The sequence below is a fragment of the Lissotriton vulgaris genome, chromosome 2_1 (genome assembly GCF_964263255.1).
Source record: "Lissotriton vulgaris chromosome 2_1, aLisVul1.2, whole genome shotgun sequence".
NCBI classification, from domain to species: Eukaryota; Metazoa; Chordata; class Amphibia; order Caudata; family Salamandridae; genus Lissotriton; species Lissotriton vulgaris.
This window is the reverse complement of record NC_141687.1, coordinates 593,206,013-593,222,902: the sequence shown is the minus strand read 5'-3', so window position 1 is coordinate 593,222,902 and position 16,890 is coordinate 593,206,013. Positions and strand designations below refer to the sequence as shown.

General features: G+C 43.8%; 1 protein-coding gene across 3 annotated transcripts in view; it reads right to left on the bottom strand.

The window, feature by feature from the left end:
- Positions 1 to 10,469: 10,469 nt before the first annotated feature.
- The window catches only part of KCNQ4 (potassium voltage-gated channel subfamily Q member 4), a 1,014,801-nt gene continuing 1,008,380 nt past the window's right edge, over positions 10,470 to 16,890 (bottom strand). For all 3 annotated transcript variants that reach the window (XM_086955633.1, XM_086955634.1, XM_086955635.1), the window contains one exon: positions 10,470 to 15,614. In XM_086955633.1, coding sequence (XP_086811759.1) covers positions 15,396 to 15,614 — 219 coding nt within the window. In that variant the 3' untranslated portion in view covers positions 10,470 to 15,395. The remainder of the gene's footprint in view (positions 15,615 to 16,890) is intronic.

Below are 16,890 nucleotides of genomic sequence, written 5' to 3'. Positions count from 1 at the left end.
TGGAACTATTCTAGTTATCATTTAATGTGTATTATAATTAAGTTATCTCCTCATATTTAATAAGGAATTAAAGACAAGGGCATTCAATAAACCAACAAATCGGAACAACCTCTTTTTATTTGGGAGTCACTCTCCTCATTCCCCTAGGTCCAACCCACCTAATGGACTATTTCTCAGACTCCTGCAGAATTGTAAAGAGATTGCCAATTTCAACAAACAAGAAGACGAACTAGAGCAAAAGCTCCTGGTACGAGAATACCCACAGCATCTAGTCAAGATAGCATGCAAGAGCGCCTATAACAATCACCGTAAAGCCATTCTAGCCCCAATGCAAACACCTCTTAATCCTCAACTCACTTGCGTAACAACATTTACTATGGCCTCAGTGAAGGTGATTAAGAAACAAAGGTCAATTCTTAATATAGAGGAATCTAGAATAACCAAACCCTTGTTTGCTTAGAAACACACAAATAACATCTGAGATTGTGTTGTTCACACTACACCACACAGTGTATACACTCAGAGAAACATCACTAGTGCATGGTGGATGGGACCAGTCACAGGGCAATATCCCTGTGGGAGGTGCAATGTATGCCCACTTTTGCAAGCTACCAAAACCCTGCAGTTTGGTCTCAATAGGGAGTGGTGGCAAGAAAAATATGCTAACTGTGTCTATCTAATAACCTGTCTGTGTGGTTTCAGATATGTAGGGATAACTACACGAGCAGTAAAAAACAGGATCTGCGAACATCAGAGTAAGATCAGATGTAAAAGGTTAACCACCAAACTCAGCTCCCACTTTGTCGCCACAAATCACACCACCACAGATCTTTCATGGACTGTCATTGAAACTGTGATTGGTCACGATTTTCCCGGGAGACTGTATGAGAAGGAACAATGCTGGGTGTTCCACCTCCATGTAAATGTATTGCGATTTATATAGCGCACGTATCACCCGAAGGCATCAAGGCGCTTGCCTTGAGAACCCGTCCTGGTATTCTCCTGTGAGATAACCCCAGCAGGGTATCCACAAGGTGAAAGCCAGGCATCCCGCCGCTAGAGGCCGTAGTGGAGATTAAGCAAGCTATTGCCCAGAGTCGCAGAGTGTGAACCCATGAGTCGAGTAGGCACCGGAACGAGAATTATCGAGTCTGTGGAATTTTTGAGCCCAAGACCCGCCGAGGCGGGGAATTGAACCCTGGTCCAGGACCGATCTCAGCTTCTGGGTCTGCCGCCTCTAACCCCTGAGCCACACTTCTCCATACGGACCGCACAGGATTGAATGACGAGATTTCCTGGACTGATTTCAAATAGTCTTTCTACCCTATTGACATTCTGCAGGGCCCCTACAATACACACACAGTAGGTTCACTTCCATTCTCATTCTATGTCCCCACAGTCAGTTCTTTAGGGGCCATCTCCAACTCCTGGCTAGAGGGAGACATTATTGAGGGGTCTCTGTTTGTATTGTATTTTTTATTTACATCCTACAGAGACACCACTAGACTCTACTACTTTCAACACTGTTATTTAGGTGGAGTTAGCACTTTTCCATGCATATATACACACACCTGATAATATGGTAATATTCTTTACCATGAGACTCTTCTCTTGACCCCCTTGCTTCACCCCTTATTTTAGAAATCCTATTGGCTTTTCCTAAGGAACACACCCTGCATCTTGGCTAGAGCAGCAGCATTCTAGTGCGCCCTTCACTTGACTTTAGAGACACACCCACTAGGCCTCTACTTTCACTGTGCGGTTCAAGCGTCAGTCTTTCAGTGTGCTCTACTCACCCTGTTGAAGATATGCCCACCGCCATCAGAGACAGCTGGCGCTGATCCGACTGGAAGATGCGGAGGTACCATCTCACCTTAGATGCAGTACACCGGCCAGATGTTCTGAAACTCACAGTCAACACTGTCTGCTACCTGCGGAGGTGTGGTCGTGGATAGGTAGCAGGCACTGGCCATCAAAGAGAAGTACGTGAGGCCATTTTTAGCCATTTTTGCAGAAAACCTGCCCCCCGCATGGAGTTCTACCCTTACGCAGCAGCTAACTGCCCTATACATTTGCTGCACTTTTGCCAAAACTGTGAATGTTTCCCAATATGCTTCCCTGATGCAGATCTTGCTCTGTGTTGACATCCTCGCATCCTGATAGGTCATTCTGCCCTAACATTCAGGAGGGTGAGGATCCTATTTCTTGCATGTTATATCCGCCTATCCTTTACTACGGGATCCATGACCCGATGACTTTGTCTCGCATGTTTGCATGGACCACTGTGTTGGTATGGATTGTGTTGTGGCAGAACACACATTTTGTGGGTGGGTAGGGGGGTGCTCACGCTTGATTTTACTAACACTTTCACCAGGAGCTTTTAACCTTGTACATTCATATATACACTTTTTCATTTTATAATGCAAGTTATCCTAAACTAAGAGCTTTATCTGTACAACGCTCAACAGCGATGGTAAGATGTCAGCTGGCACTGTATCATCCATGCATGGAGTGGGGCTTTGAGTAATAGAGCTCCTCACTCTATTTAGAAGATTAGGTCACATCATATATCATTGGGCATGATGAAATGCCACTAGACCGCTCCATGGCTGCCTAATGCATTAAACATGTTGACTTGTTAAGTAGATCATAGCTCAATAGTTGGTCTATTAGTGACAGATGTGCACTCTCACTTTCAGAGACAGGGGACATTATATCCTAAGTTCCTCTGCCTTCTTTTTAAGCTCAACTTCAACCAGGGATTTCATATTAAATATTTTGGCAGCATCTGGTTGACAGTTGATTTTTTTTCCCACACCAATCTTCTCATACTGTAGGACACACCATTCTTTGTCCCACAGTGCTCGATCAGTGTATTTATTAAAAGATCTCTGACAAAGAGCTCTCTCGCGGGGCTCACTAGGCACTGAGGCATTGGCCTGATGAGGAGCACCGCCTAATGATGATGGGTGAGTGAGGACAACTGTTCTAAAAAGCCCACGCTTCTCAAGGTATCTGCACTCAGCTAGAGATATCTTCTCTGGGGCGGAATCACCTCGGAAGAGAAGACTGATATTTGACTTCTATTATTAAAGGTAAACAATCTGTTTGCACAAATGTTTGCACAACTATTGCTCATCTGTTAGACCCCATTAGTTTGCTTGATAAAAATGATGGCCATCAAGTTGGATTATTGCTAGCAAAATCAGGTCGGCCACTGTACTAAAACGAATTTTTAACTCAGAGTCTGTTTCTGAGAGAAAGTGGACAGAGCAGGCACTTAATCAGATGCCAGAAAAGATGTTTCAAATGTGCTTCATGGACTAGGTACACTTATTTCATTTTGTTTTCTCTAATTTACATAGTGTGTGCATCAAAGTACTTTAACAAATACACATAAAAATCGGTTCAGTAATGAATGTCAAAAAGTGACAAATTGCATATATATGTGGGGCCATTGTCTTCTCCTGCAGATGTTTTCGCACATTGGAAACATGTCTTCACAATGCAGCTGTTTTTCCTTTAAGGGACATTGGCTGCTGTAAAAATAAAATGCTGGGAAATAAGAATTCAAATCCAGGGACCCAGGTATTGTGGTCTGCTGTTCCTTGCATCCCTTTGTTTGTAGCCAATGTCCATTGGTTGTAAATAGTAATCATCCTAATGAATATTCTTTAGGCAGGTTGGTCTTTGGCTCCCTGTCACTGAACATTTTGTTAAGAGACCCATTAGTACATCACTTAATATCCCTTTGATCACATGAATCATCTGGCTATCTTTAAAATTATTTACATGACTGATATCTTCAAAGGGTAAAATAAAACTCTTGAGCAGGAAAGCAAATCTAGACAGACTTCACTAATAGTAATATTTCAGGAAATAGCATACATACTAATTTTCTTGATAACACACAGGTTCTCACTTTATTTAAGGACTTTATTTATTGGTACAAACTTCTGACTTAGAGGAAACTGGCCACATTCTGGAAGACATTTACCATTGGAAATGTTAATTACATCTGTTTGTAGTGTACCGTGCAGTAGATTCACATGCTATGGATACTCCTGCATCTAGTGTTGGACTTAGACGTTTGCAAGTTGTTTCTCTTCTAAGGAGTCTTTTGGGTCACAAGGTATATACTGACTCCTCCCTTATCTGGCAATGTGCATGGGCCGCAACTCCATGTTAGTAGAAAGTACCATGAAGTGGTGAGTACAGAGAGTGAGGTGCATCTGTACTGCAAAATGAGCTAACGTTGTAAGGAAAATAAATCTGTGATCACATTCACACACATCAGGGGAGGATTGTGGGTGAAAAGAGTTACAGAGCTACACTCTGCAAAAAGATGCTAACAGGGTAAGTCACATTTTCAGTTCGCAGGATGTGTTGCCATAGATACACATGCTCTGCATAGACTGTAAGCAGAACCCTTCTACAAGCAGTGGCTAGAGTGTGGATGATGTAGATGTCTGAAATAAGGTCCTATCCAACCATAGTTTGTTGTCTAGTGAGGTCATCCACACAGTAGTGATTGGAGAACATGTTTGGGGATAACTGCTTTATATATGTCTTCTAGGGGCATATTCCCTAGGAAGGCCATAGTTGCAGTCTTCTTCTGGGCCCTGAGAGTAAAAGGAAGGGATCTTTTGGCTTTGTTATAGCATGTTTCACTGCACGTAACTAGCCAAGTAGCAATACGTTCTTTGAATATAGGCAGACCCTGGTGAGGCTTTGGAAATGCCACAAAAAATTGTCTGACCCATGGAAAGGCTTATCCCTGTCAATGTAATACACAAAAGTGCATTTAACATCCAGACTGTGTAGAACACTCTCTGTGCTGCTGATTATGGCTGGGGAAAGTAGACTGGGAGTTCGATTGTCTGGTTAATGTGGAACGGGGATACTACTTTGGGCAGGAGTGTAGGGTTGGTTCTCAGTACTAACCAGTACTTATGTATCTGAATGAACATGCCCTAAAATGTGAGTGTTTCCAATTTCCTAATGCATCTGAGAGATTTAATTGCAGCCAGAAAAACCAGTTTCTAGGAGAGGTTCGTGAGAGGGCAAAAGTGGAGGGGATTTAAAGGGGCCACATGAGTGAGTTGAGGACTACATAGAGGTTTCATACTGGAGCGGGGAACTCTGGGGGGTAACCATTATGAGACGCTCAATAAATGCCTTAACCAAAGGTATGTGGAAGGTAAAAAAAGTGCATTCTCTCTTGCATGTAAGCTTCTATGGAAGCAAAGTGAAGGTGTATGGAAGTGTAAGGTATGTCTGACTACTGAATATGGATTAATTATCATGATACCCAGGCAGCAGGTTTAAGGGGGTACAGGTGTGCAGTAATGCATTAGTGGACAAATCTTATCCACTTGGCTCTGTAACATCCTTGTGTAGTTGGTCTACAGGCTTCGTGCAAGATGTCCATGCATTCTTGTGGGAGATTAGGTAACTGAACTCTAGGACCCCAGGTACAAGAACGCTAAATTGAGTTGCTTGGGGTATGGATGTCTGATATGACATTGGTCCTGGTGAGATGCTACGGCCAGTTGGGGAGCTCCTCATGTGGACTTTTGGACATTTTGAGGACTGAAAAATACTATGTTCCCAGGTGGGGGCTGCAAGGATGGAGGTCTGAAATGTATGCAGCTTCTTCCGCATTATGAATGAACTAAGTGGAAAAGGTGGAAAGCATGAGCAAATGTCCCTGGCCATGTCATCAAAAGTGCATTGCCCAGGGGCAGCAAGTGTGGGTACCTGAAGGCAAAGCTTGGGCAATTTGAGATTTTGGATAGATCGATAGCAAGCAAGGAGAGGGAGAGTATGAGTGCTGCCTTCCTTTTGCTGGTAGTGCATGGTGGCCACGTTGTCCATCCTCACTAGTACCTGTTTGCCCCAAATAAGCGAACTGAAGGCTTTGTGGGTGAGAGCAATTTCTAGCATCTCAAACTAGTTGATGTGGAACTCCTGTTGATGTGGGGCCTACACTGCCTAAACGGTAGCATGATTGGGATGTGCTCCCTAGCCGAGAGATGTCTGTGGCAATAGTGATTTCAATTGTTGGGTATAGAAGAAGGCCTTTCTTGATACAGGTTGTTGCTGTTCCATCACTGCAGAGAGCAATAAACACTAAACTTTACCAACACTAGTTTCTCAAATGGACCCAATGCTTGTGAGCATTGTGTAGAGAGTTGCACTTTCACAATGGATGCAGTTGTAGCTGGGCATGGGCACTACAGCAATGCATAAGGCCAGGAGGTGCATAACAGGTCTGACTAGCAGGCAACGATTTAGCTGAAAAGCTAAGACCTTTTGCTGGCTGGGACAGACCTTGCCCATGAGTAAGTTTAGTGTTGAAACTCTGAATGGTTGTATCTGCAGGAGTAACAAAGATGACTTGGTGACGTTGATGGTGAGCCCAAGGCTGTGGAGGAGGATGATGGTTGCCTTGGTGTGAGATAAGCACTGAGGCTTGCTAACGCTCATGAAACACATGTAACATTTGTGGTTTGAATGGGCTGGAATGTGAAAGTAGGCGTCCTTCAGGTTTAACTCCATTATGAAGGTTAATATGCGGAGGTGTTCTGACAGGATGGTGAGTGGCCTGGGATACAGCATGGGCCTGGGGAAGAGGAAGTAGAGAGAGAGTAAACCCCCTTTGCCCTGATGATAGAGGGAACTCTATAGCCACTTTTTGAAAGAGTGCTTGGACCTCTTCCTCCAGGAGACTCTCTCTGCTGAAGCTGAGTTTGCAGCTTGGGATGTTAGGAGTGGGTGTGAAAAGTTCCAGGCGGCAACCGTGGTGATCCATTGCTAAGGCCCATTTGTCCAATGTGGTTTCCTGTCAATGAGGGAGCGAATGCTGTAGTCTCCCCACAACAGGCGACATGTGATCAGGAAGGAGGAGGATGAGTCATTGTTTGGTGTTGGAGGCCCCTTGACAGAACAGCCTCTGCTCCTACCTCTGGTGTTATTATCCCTGTTGGCACCCGTACTGTAGCCTTGTAGTGTGTACCACGGTTCAACCTTCTGCTGCTTTCTCTAATAGGAAGAGAAGTCGTTTTCGAACCAGCACTGCATTGGTACCACCAAAAGGAGCTTCAAGGGATGGAAGTCCGGAGGGCATCCGTGGGTTTTGCAGCGTCTGTGTTTTTTTTTCTCTCTAGCATTTGGCCAACCTCGGGCCTGAAACGGTGTTCCCTAGCAAAGGCCAGGTTGAGCAAATGCTGCTGAACTTTAGGCTTAAAAAACCCAAAATGTGCAGCTACTTATGGTGTCAGATTAAGACACTAATGTTGACATGCTGAACAGTGATATCCACAGCATCCTAGGTTCAGCTGATGGTAGAATTTGATATAGTTCTATCTTTTGCCACCAACTCCTCTCCCCTCTACTTAAACTCGTCAGCAGTTTCTTTAATGAGATCACTAATTTCATTTCAGTGCGCTCTTTCATACCTGGAAAGTAGTTCGATAGAGTTGGTGATTCTTCGGTGAGTGGTGGCCTCCCTTCATACTGCAACATTAAGTTTTTTTATCTCTTTATTGGACTGGGGGCATAGAATGTTTACATGCACCTTGGAGCTCCAATGAATGTTGTATAACTTGACCTCTGATGTAGTGAGGATCATAAAAGGAGGGTTTATATTTTGTATCTAGCCTATGTGTACCCACCCTGGTCTTGACTGGTTACTTGAATGTGTCTGTGGCCGACATCAACATCCCCTTAAACATGGGCAGGAATTGCACTGTCCACTCTGATTTGTATAAGGTTTCCACAAGAAAATTGTCCTCCTCATGGAGAACATACATATCGACCTTGTGGAAAGCAGCAGCCCTTTGGATGACCTCATTGGTAGGTGGTTGTGTCATCTGGAAGTGACAACCTAACTGGATAAGGATCCAAGTCTGGACCCTCTGTGGGATGGACAACACAGCTGTCCCACAGGTCTTCAGTGGGCACTGGGTCAAATGGTGTGTCTTCAGGGTCACCTGGGTGAAGGGGGAATCCCTGTTTGTTAAAAGGGTGATGGAAATCCTCTGGTGAATATGGAAGTGGTGAAGTGTGGGGTGGTGGAGGAGGAGGTGGTGGTGGAGGAGGAGGTGGTGGAGGAGGGGGACCAAATGGGAAAGGGCTTGGGTTCCTGTCCATGCGTTTGTTGTGTTTTGGCTCCTGGGGATGCTCCAAGACAAATTCCTCCTTAAAGATAGGTTTTCTCTTGCGAGGGAAAGTCCCTACCAGCGATTGAGGCAGTCTTGAGTAAATCTTACTGGTGTGGGGATGAATAAAGAAACGTTTATATCTTGCATCCAATTCTTTCTGAAGCCATGGGAGAATAGGCTGAGTCATCTAAGCTGTGCACTGAGGGGGACTTTGGCGCCAATGGCTAGGGTGCCAATGCGGGTCTCAGATCGGATGGTGTCTTTGATGTGGAGGGATTGGGCATGGATGGTGTTTTTGAAACCAAAGGGTTTTTGGGCACTGATTACATTTTCGACACCAGTGTCAGTGCCAAAGTGGAGGCTTTGCGTCAGGATGCTCTTCTGCCTGAGAAGCACATTTGGGCTCAAAGGGGTGGTGCTCCTGGGGGGTGTTGCTTCGGTTCCAAGGTTTTCCATCAAAGCTGATCGGCGCCAGGGAGCAGTGGGGTCCCAGAGGACTGAGTCATGCTGAAGGACTTGACACCCAACCCACTTGAGGAAGGTGTCTGCCTTGACTCAAAGGCTTTCGGGAGGCCTGCTATGCGATTTGCCTTCAGCAATACTCCTACTCTGCACTGAGCTCTTCATTCAAGATCCTAAAGGCACAGAGTTGCTGGGAGCCAGGTGGTCTTCAGGTTTGGAATCAGAACAGGAGGAGAAGATGACTTCTGCACTAGGTGATGGTTGATGATGAAGAAGGTCTGAGGAAGGACGAACAGAAGGTCAGACAGGACTGGCATGTGTTGTCCTTGAGGTCGGGACACAGATAAAGGTCACACACCTGGTGGTGATCGGGCCAAGGAAACTTCGCACTACACTGAGAACAGTTTTGAAAGGGCATCCATTCACCCTGTGTACATTCTCCGCCTAAAAGCACCTTGACCTTCATCATGGACAAGGCGCACAAGGCCCTGGCAAGGCTGTAGGCTCCAGGATGTGTGGAGTCGATGAGGATCGGTCTCTGGAAAGTAACAGTTGGAGGAGAAGGCAACAGAGGCTGTTTTCATAATCAGATATCAGAGTCAAGGAATAGACCAGCTGAGCCTGAATGAAAGCAAAGTAACGTGTAGAACTCAGAGCCCCGGCTGTGCACGCCCAAACCCGATGGCGAAAAAATTATCTAACGTGGATCCTATGCCCGTGGGCATTTTCATCTTCGGGGGGAGTCACTATAAATCATGTGACTCAAAAGAATGATTAAAAGAAAAACAACTTGCAAATGTTCACACCCAACACTAGATGACATGCTACAAAAATTATTTTCTTCCATGTTCTCAAATGGCACAACCTCGAAGGCTTATGCCTCAAGAACAGCTGACTTGGCGATGAAAATAGAGAATCATCAGAATGCAGATACAAAGAAAATCCAGGTTATTATTAAGAACTATGGGCCATATGTACTCAGGTTTCATTTTGCGATTTCCTAATAGCAAATTTTTGCGATTCGCTGTATGAAATTGCAAACACCCATGTTCTAATGTGTCTTTGACACATTTAGCAATTCCTAATGGGGTCGCAATTGACATACCTCATTAATATTCATGAGGTAGGGCACAACTTGCAGCCCATAGGTAATTGCTAATAATAAATGGGTGCCGGTCTGCTGGGAACAATAGACCACCATGTTTGTGTTTGCTTTTAAATAAAGCAACGTTTTTTTTAAAAAATACAGCGATTTTCCTTTAAGGAAAACGGGATGCATTTCAAAAAGAAAAATGAAACATTTCCATTTCATTTTTAAGAGGAGGCAGTCGACAATGCTACCTCCTGCTTAAAAAAAGCTTTTCCTTCCCTCCCCTACTCCCCCCATTTCCTCCCTCACCCCTACCTCGAGTACTGGCCACCACATACATTTACTACCTATTTGAAGCAGGTGGTAAATGTATTTGGATAAACCCTTGGAAAAGTGAATTCCATGTAGGTTTACACACTGAAACAACGGCCTCACGCAGTATTTCCCACTTCAATGGGGTTTAAGTCCTAAATGTAAAGTACTGGGTGGATTTACTACATGCTAATGGTAAATCTGTATTTAAAATTACTGTGAAGTAAATCCGGCCAAATACCGTGCAACTCATAATTGGGGCCTAAGTTGATCCTCAGCACCCCACAATTACAACAGTTTGGTTCAACATTACACTGTCTCGAAAGGAAGTTACACAATAACTCAGATATTCAAAGCTACGCATTTATTCATCTTGGACATTTCTTCTGTAATTTCTTGATGCAAAAGTCATTGATTTTGAAAAATCTGTCACTCCAGCAGTTTTACCTTGATCTGTCCTTCAATTCCGTCTTCATCCGCCATAAGTACACCCGTCAAAAGAAAATATCATTAAAGCACTTGTTGAATAATTTTCCCACTCGCACTCACTCACGCCAACATACAATCTGAGGGAACCAAAAACGAATCTGAGTCTTTCAACCTTCTACTGAAAATTTTAATGAAACCAATAAGTTAATAAGTTAATAAAATTATTAAAGTGAGGTACTGGACTGACAAAATCAGAAACAAGTTGCATCATTAATCAAGTTTAGAGTTTTTAGGTTTTGTTTTTGTTCTTCTTTCTCAGTTTGGTGAAGGCATTCCCTGCCTTCGCTCAACACACAGGTAAGACATGGCAGACGGAACCTGGACGGAAGACTTGGTTAGTGAGTTACCTCCTACGATGCAGTCAGTGCAAAATGGGGGAATTAGGGACCTACAAGTGAGGGCACTGTTGGATGCATAATGCGCGTGGTCCATGCATAGAACATGCAAGACATTCCCATATGGCAGGCGGGCATGGCTCCCACAAGGCATGCAATAATCTGTGTCGTGAGGTGCCAGGCAAGCAGGGTGGGACAAAGGGACTTTACCAGTCCTGCTCCATCCCACCCTCTTAAGACGTCATCACGTAGCGCCTTCAATAAGTGAGATGAGGAAACATAAATGAGGGTTGTTAGTTGTTTGCTCTCTCAGTCTTCACCTGAGTGGTGATCATAGATAAAGGGTCTTACAGTGTTCCCTCCCTGAAACAGGTCTCCGCAGGGTTATTCTCTCCAACTTCGAATTGTGGAGGTCAGATTTGACTGTCAGTGTGGTCAACCATAGATCATAGAAGGCTTCCAGAAAAGGAAATAGGCAGAAGAGTTACAATGAATTGAGCAGAATGGAATGATTTTAACAGATGTGATTCACCTGGTGAGTTTCACCTGTGTATGTTCACAATTCCCCTTGATACACTTATTCTGACCTCAGAGCAGTCAGATCCAGAACAAGGTGAGAGTTTGAAGCTTGGAGTAACGTGAGCCGTCCGGTAGTGCTTTAGCCAGAAGATGGTGGGTTGGCTGTTGGCCATAGGTTGCAAGCTTCATGCATGGTTTGTCAGTCCACAGCTAGATTGGGTGTCCGTGTGACTACTGATTATCAAGAATACGATTGGCTTTTTTTTTGCTAGTGCTACTCATGCTGTCTGGGTTAAACGGTTAAATGAACTCCTGATAATCACACAGGGCTAAATCATAGAGTTTTATAGCTGATTGGTCGGAGTGAGTAATAAGAATATCTCAGATTTTACTAAAAAAATAAAAAATGTAAGCCTCTGCCCTAATTTACTGCTGTCTTTCGCACAAGGCTCCCTACTCATGGACTTAAGAATACCTGGCCATTCTAAAAGGAATTACATGTCATCTCTGAACATGGGATTCCTTTGTCATCCCTTGACTAGCCACAGGTGTATAAGTCAAGGTTAGGAATCCGTAGAAGATTCTGGAGGTTTCATCTCCAAAGCTGTGTCCACCTTCGGGTTGCAATTCTTGTCCTGACCTTCAGTCCAGAAGTCCACTCTAGAGCAGTAAAGTGTCTCTACAGCTGAATCTGCTTCGAATGCCTCAGCTTATTTTCCAAACTGCAGTGATGTCCCCCAAAAGTTGCAGTCTAGTTCAGAAGCAACAGACATTCTGTCCAGATTCTGTCTGTCCTTCTAAGATCAACAGTCTGTTTATCAACACCAGATTTGCTGTCTGCCGTTTCTTATATGATATCAGTTCAAAAACCTTGCAGGAACCTTTAGCGGTGAAGCTGCTAAGCACCTTTCACCTGGGAGGACATAGCATCGCACACAGAGCAGTGAGAGGTGCCTGTGACTGAGGATGCCTATAGTATATATCAGATGGACAGCATTGCCTGCGGCATTGTCTTCCTGGGAATTGGCAGAGGCCACACGTGTGGTTCGATTCTCAAAGCACCTAAGATCTGATGATGTTGAATCCCTAAAATAAATTGGACATTTGAGAAGGACTGATGGGGACTCGCCCGGTACCCTGCTCTTGCAAACAGGAATCATTTCATAATTGGACTGGCCTGTAGGTATGCTATATGGCTATAATCCTGGCTATACTGGACGTGAGGCAATGGCTTCTGCACTATCTAGATGTCTCTTGTCGTGGAGCTGCCATTGCTACATTCCACTAAATCTCATGGCCTACTTCAGAGGTAGGTTTTGCTGAAGGTATGGCCACGACAGGGAGGGCACTGTTGTGGTGAACAAACTTGCCACCGGTAATATGCACCAGATACCACATTGTGGATATGAGGTTTAAGAGGACGAGGAAGGGATTCATCTAACAGATGAATGATTCAAGCTGAATGTGACACCAGCATCTTGTCAATTTGTTTTCGGTCACTTCCTGCCCCTCTGGTTGTCAGGTTATTTCAATCTGCTTTCGGTCTCAATATCACTTCCTGTCCATATGATTTCAATGACAGTAACTCAAATTGATTGATGTGGATTTTCGCTTAGTCATTTTCAATTCAGCGATTATTTCAGATAATTTCTAATTGATTAAAACAATTATGTCACTATCAATTTGTTTTCAATTATCAGATTTTGTCAGATTTTTTGGGCTCTTTTTGTTCATATTTTCAATGATTGTTACGTTACTTCATCTAGAGTTTGTGATTTTTCCCCTTCTTGCCTTTCTGGTTTTGTAGTGCTGCCGTTCTTTTCTGTGCCTTTGGCTGTGATTTGTATTCATTAAACTCTACCTTTTTCGATTCTGCTCATTTGTTGTGGGGCTGTTGCCATGACATTCTGAAGTACCATCCTGTATTTCCATCATTTGCCTTGTCGATGAGGGACATCAGGAGGTCCAAATCGCGGGGTTCTGTTTTTGAGGGAGCTAGCAGCTTTGGTAAGGTGTGAGTAACTAGAGAGTGGATCAAAACTCGTGTGCAAATACTTTCCTTGCTAGACCAGAGACATTTGGTGAACTTGCTCAAAGAAAGAAATGTCTGGAACCTTCAAAGCACTCTAGAACATGAAAGGCTCGTGCATAGTTAGCAGTAAAAGAGGCAACTACAAAAGCAATATTTGTATCCAGAATTACTGGTTCATTTGAATTGACAGGAGATCCAGGGCAGAGTCACTCAAATAGCCTTCATGGCTAGGGATGCAGTGGACAGTTTTATAAACCCTTTTGATTAGTTTTCTGAAATGGAGCGCCTCGTTATTTCTTCCATGTGAAAAGCTTCCGACACTAGGGATAAGCTGCCTCTAGTGAAACTTCGAGAGAAGCGGAGCCAAAGTTGTGTTTTCAATGACCTGTAGACCAAGCAGTCTTGATGGTTTGCATTTTTAAATCTGATATGGTGAAGATCGCTCTGTGAAATAAATCATGGTGAACAGATTATGCAGAGCCAAGAAAGTTACCGTAATCAGGGTCGTTTAAGACTGGCCAGGCTGCTGCTTATGATAATCCTCCTTGCCACAGTGTTTTCAGTTTGTTTCCTTTGCATGACTAGATGGTTAAACATTTCAGTTGTTGTTTGCACCTAACACACCCCGGTGATCGCTACATAGATTTGTCTTCTAGCGCATGGATTTGGTCAGAACTTCTGCTTTTATTTATTGAATCCCACCTAAAGTGGTGTAAGCCCACAACATTAAGGTTATTCCTCCTCAGCCTCTCACCCTCCTGTCCCCAGACCACCTTGAGGTTTGAAACATGGATGATTAAAATACACACAGAGACGAAGACAGGAGGTCACCTGCTTAGCAAAGCACACCTCACAACTATGAAAACACATTCATGTATGTTGCAATGCCCCTTGGTTTTGCTTTGGGGGGTAAAACTTGCATAGCTAAGGATCTCAGCTCTAGTTCCCCAGCGCCCCAACTCACACCGGGTATAGAGCTTATGGCTGCTCCTGAGTGCATAGTGCAGTGGACGTACCGGTACTTTGGGGAGTGACAGGAATCATGTGCATTCCTCCAACCACGGTACATTGTGCTTCTCCCATGCCCAATTCCTCCATCTCGGCCCAAAAAAACATCAATATTTGTGCTGTTCTCACCACAGATTTCCAGATGCGCTAGTTGCCGGCTGCAGAGCAGACCAGCAAGTGCACCTGCCCGCAGGACACAGAAAAAGCAAGCAGACAAAAGGAGAGATTCCACAGTTCTCTCACATCTAGTCCCTGTTTCGTGCAAAAAAAAACCTCGTGCACAAACGCCACAGAGATGAGCTTGCATCAGCAAATTCTCTGATACTCAAGAACAAATAGTTCACTTTTTTTGAGGCACTTTCAAAGCGGCTTTTAACAGAGTAGAGTGGGCCATGCGCAGAGCTTCTGCTCGCTTCTGTTCATTAACTTCAAGTCTTTTCAAGTACTGGTTTTCACTGCTCTGCCTTGCAGAGAGCGATGTGCACACACTGTACATTTTGTGCAGAGAACTTTTATTCAATCGGCAACCAAGGAGATGATGTCTTTCATGTAGCCAAGTCGTGGTTGCCTGCCACTCTGTTCTTCAACATTGAGTACACGTCTTGGAAAATTTCCATAGATTTTTATTTTTTCTTCTGAGGAGCCCCCTCAAACCTCTGTCATTTATGGAAAATGCTTTAAGTAACTCAGCCTGGAGACATCATACTCCAAGGAATCACCATGAGGGACCTCTGCTCACCCAGTACCAACATCTGTCAGGCATGCCATCTGGACTTGTAGATTTCCTTCAATGTTCTGTGAGCATTCAGTAATGTTACATTATTTTTAATAAATACACCCTTCGCTTGTCGTTCCAATCAGGCAGACGTGTTAATTTCCTCCTGAGTCAAGAAGTTTTAGGGAAGCAAGGGGGCTGGGCTGCTATCAGCTAGCAGTTTTCAGTCATTAAATGTGCGCCTCATTTGTATACTTAGCTGGACACCTCAGTCCATGTTTGCACTGGCAGAGCGTGAGAAGTTCAAGGTTTGAGCTGACATGGAGATATCAGCATGGTCTCCGGGGCTCTGATAGTCTGACGTGAGGTCTTGATCAATCAGTGGTATTTGAAGGGTTGCCAGTGTGAAGGAGCTGACAGATCCTTTCCGTAAGCACTGGCTATAGAAGCCCAGTAGCAGGTCCAGCTTTTGTTCTATGGACTGCACCTGTAGGGAGAAAAATGAGAACTGTTGACAAATGTTGAAAATTCTGCAAGGCTGAAGCATCAAACAAAAAATGTAGATACCTTTTATAATTTGCCCATCATTTTAACCTTTTAGGACAAGGGAACAGGCTAACTATAAAACCCACAACTTTTTGCAACCCCACTGAAGTGTTATTTCAAGCCATAATGTACTTATAGATCAGGCACAACTTAAATACATGAAATATCGTGGCTGGGCCACGTAGGCTCAGAGTCAGTACAGCTCTGCAATACACTCACCCTCTACATTTTCTGAAAAAATACAGGTACGTTCTCTTGAGAAAAAAATAGAAAACTGTTTTGGCAATACAAGAATTAACACTACTTCCAAACAACAGCAAGACTGTTGAAGAAGCACTGGAAAGAGGACTCTTTCCATCAGGGAGAGAGACAGTCCCATCTAAACGTGCCAGTTGCCTTATGAACCTATGAGACACTTACATGACTCATTATGATTTGGTGTATTAGGGTAACAATTCTATATATTTAGAGTTTGCTCTTCCGTGGGTATGATGCTAAATTGCACACAATAAATGAATAATTTTCTAGCCACTGAAAAAAACAAAGGTTACAGGGACTTTATAGTTAGGCTCACATTTCACCCGCACAAAACCATAGAAATTCAGCAGTTATAATCACCTGAGATATCTATAACGTACACCCTGCAATGCGCTGCTTATGGCCTCACATAATACAATACTCATGACAGGATCAGTGACATGACATGTGACATCTCAAATGACATATCTGATGACATCATCAAATGAGTGAAAATGTTTCGTAAATGTTAAAGACACTGAAAGATATACAGTAAGCTACTGTATAAATTTTATTACTATTTTGTTTGCACTACTAATGAGTGATACTATTTCTAATATATGTCATCTGAGCGTCTGTGTAGCTGTGTGTGAGTGCCTGTATGGGTATGTGTGACTAGGTGTGTGAATGTTTGTATGAATGAATAAGTGGGTGTGTGAGTTGCTGTAAGGGGGTGGGAGTGGGTGTGTGAGAGGCTGTTTGGGTGGATGTGTAAGTGTGTAAGTAGCTGTTTGGGTGAGTGAGTGGGTGTGTGAGATGCTGTATGGGTAGATGAGTAGGTGTTTGAGTAGCTATATGGTTGGGTGATAGGCCGAATTAGTGGCTGCATAGGTGAGTGTTTGGCTGTTCGAGTTGGTGTTTGGTTAAGTAAGTTGGTGCATGAGTGGCTGTATTAGAGATTCAGTGTCTGCATGGGTGAG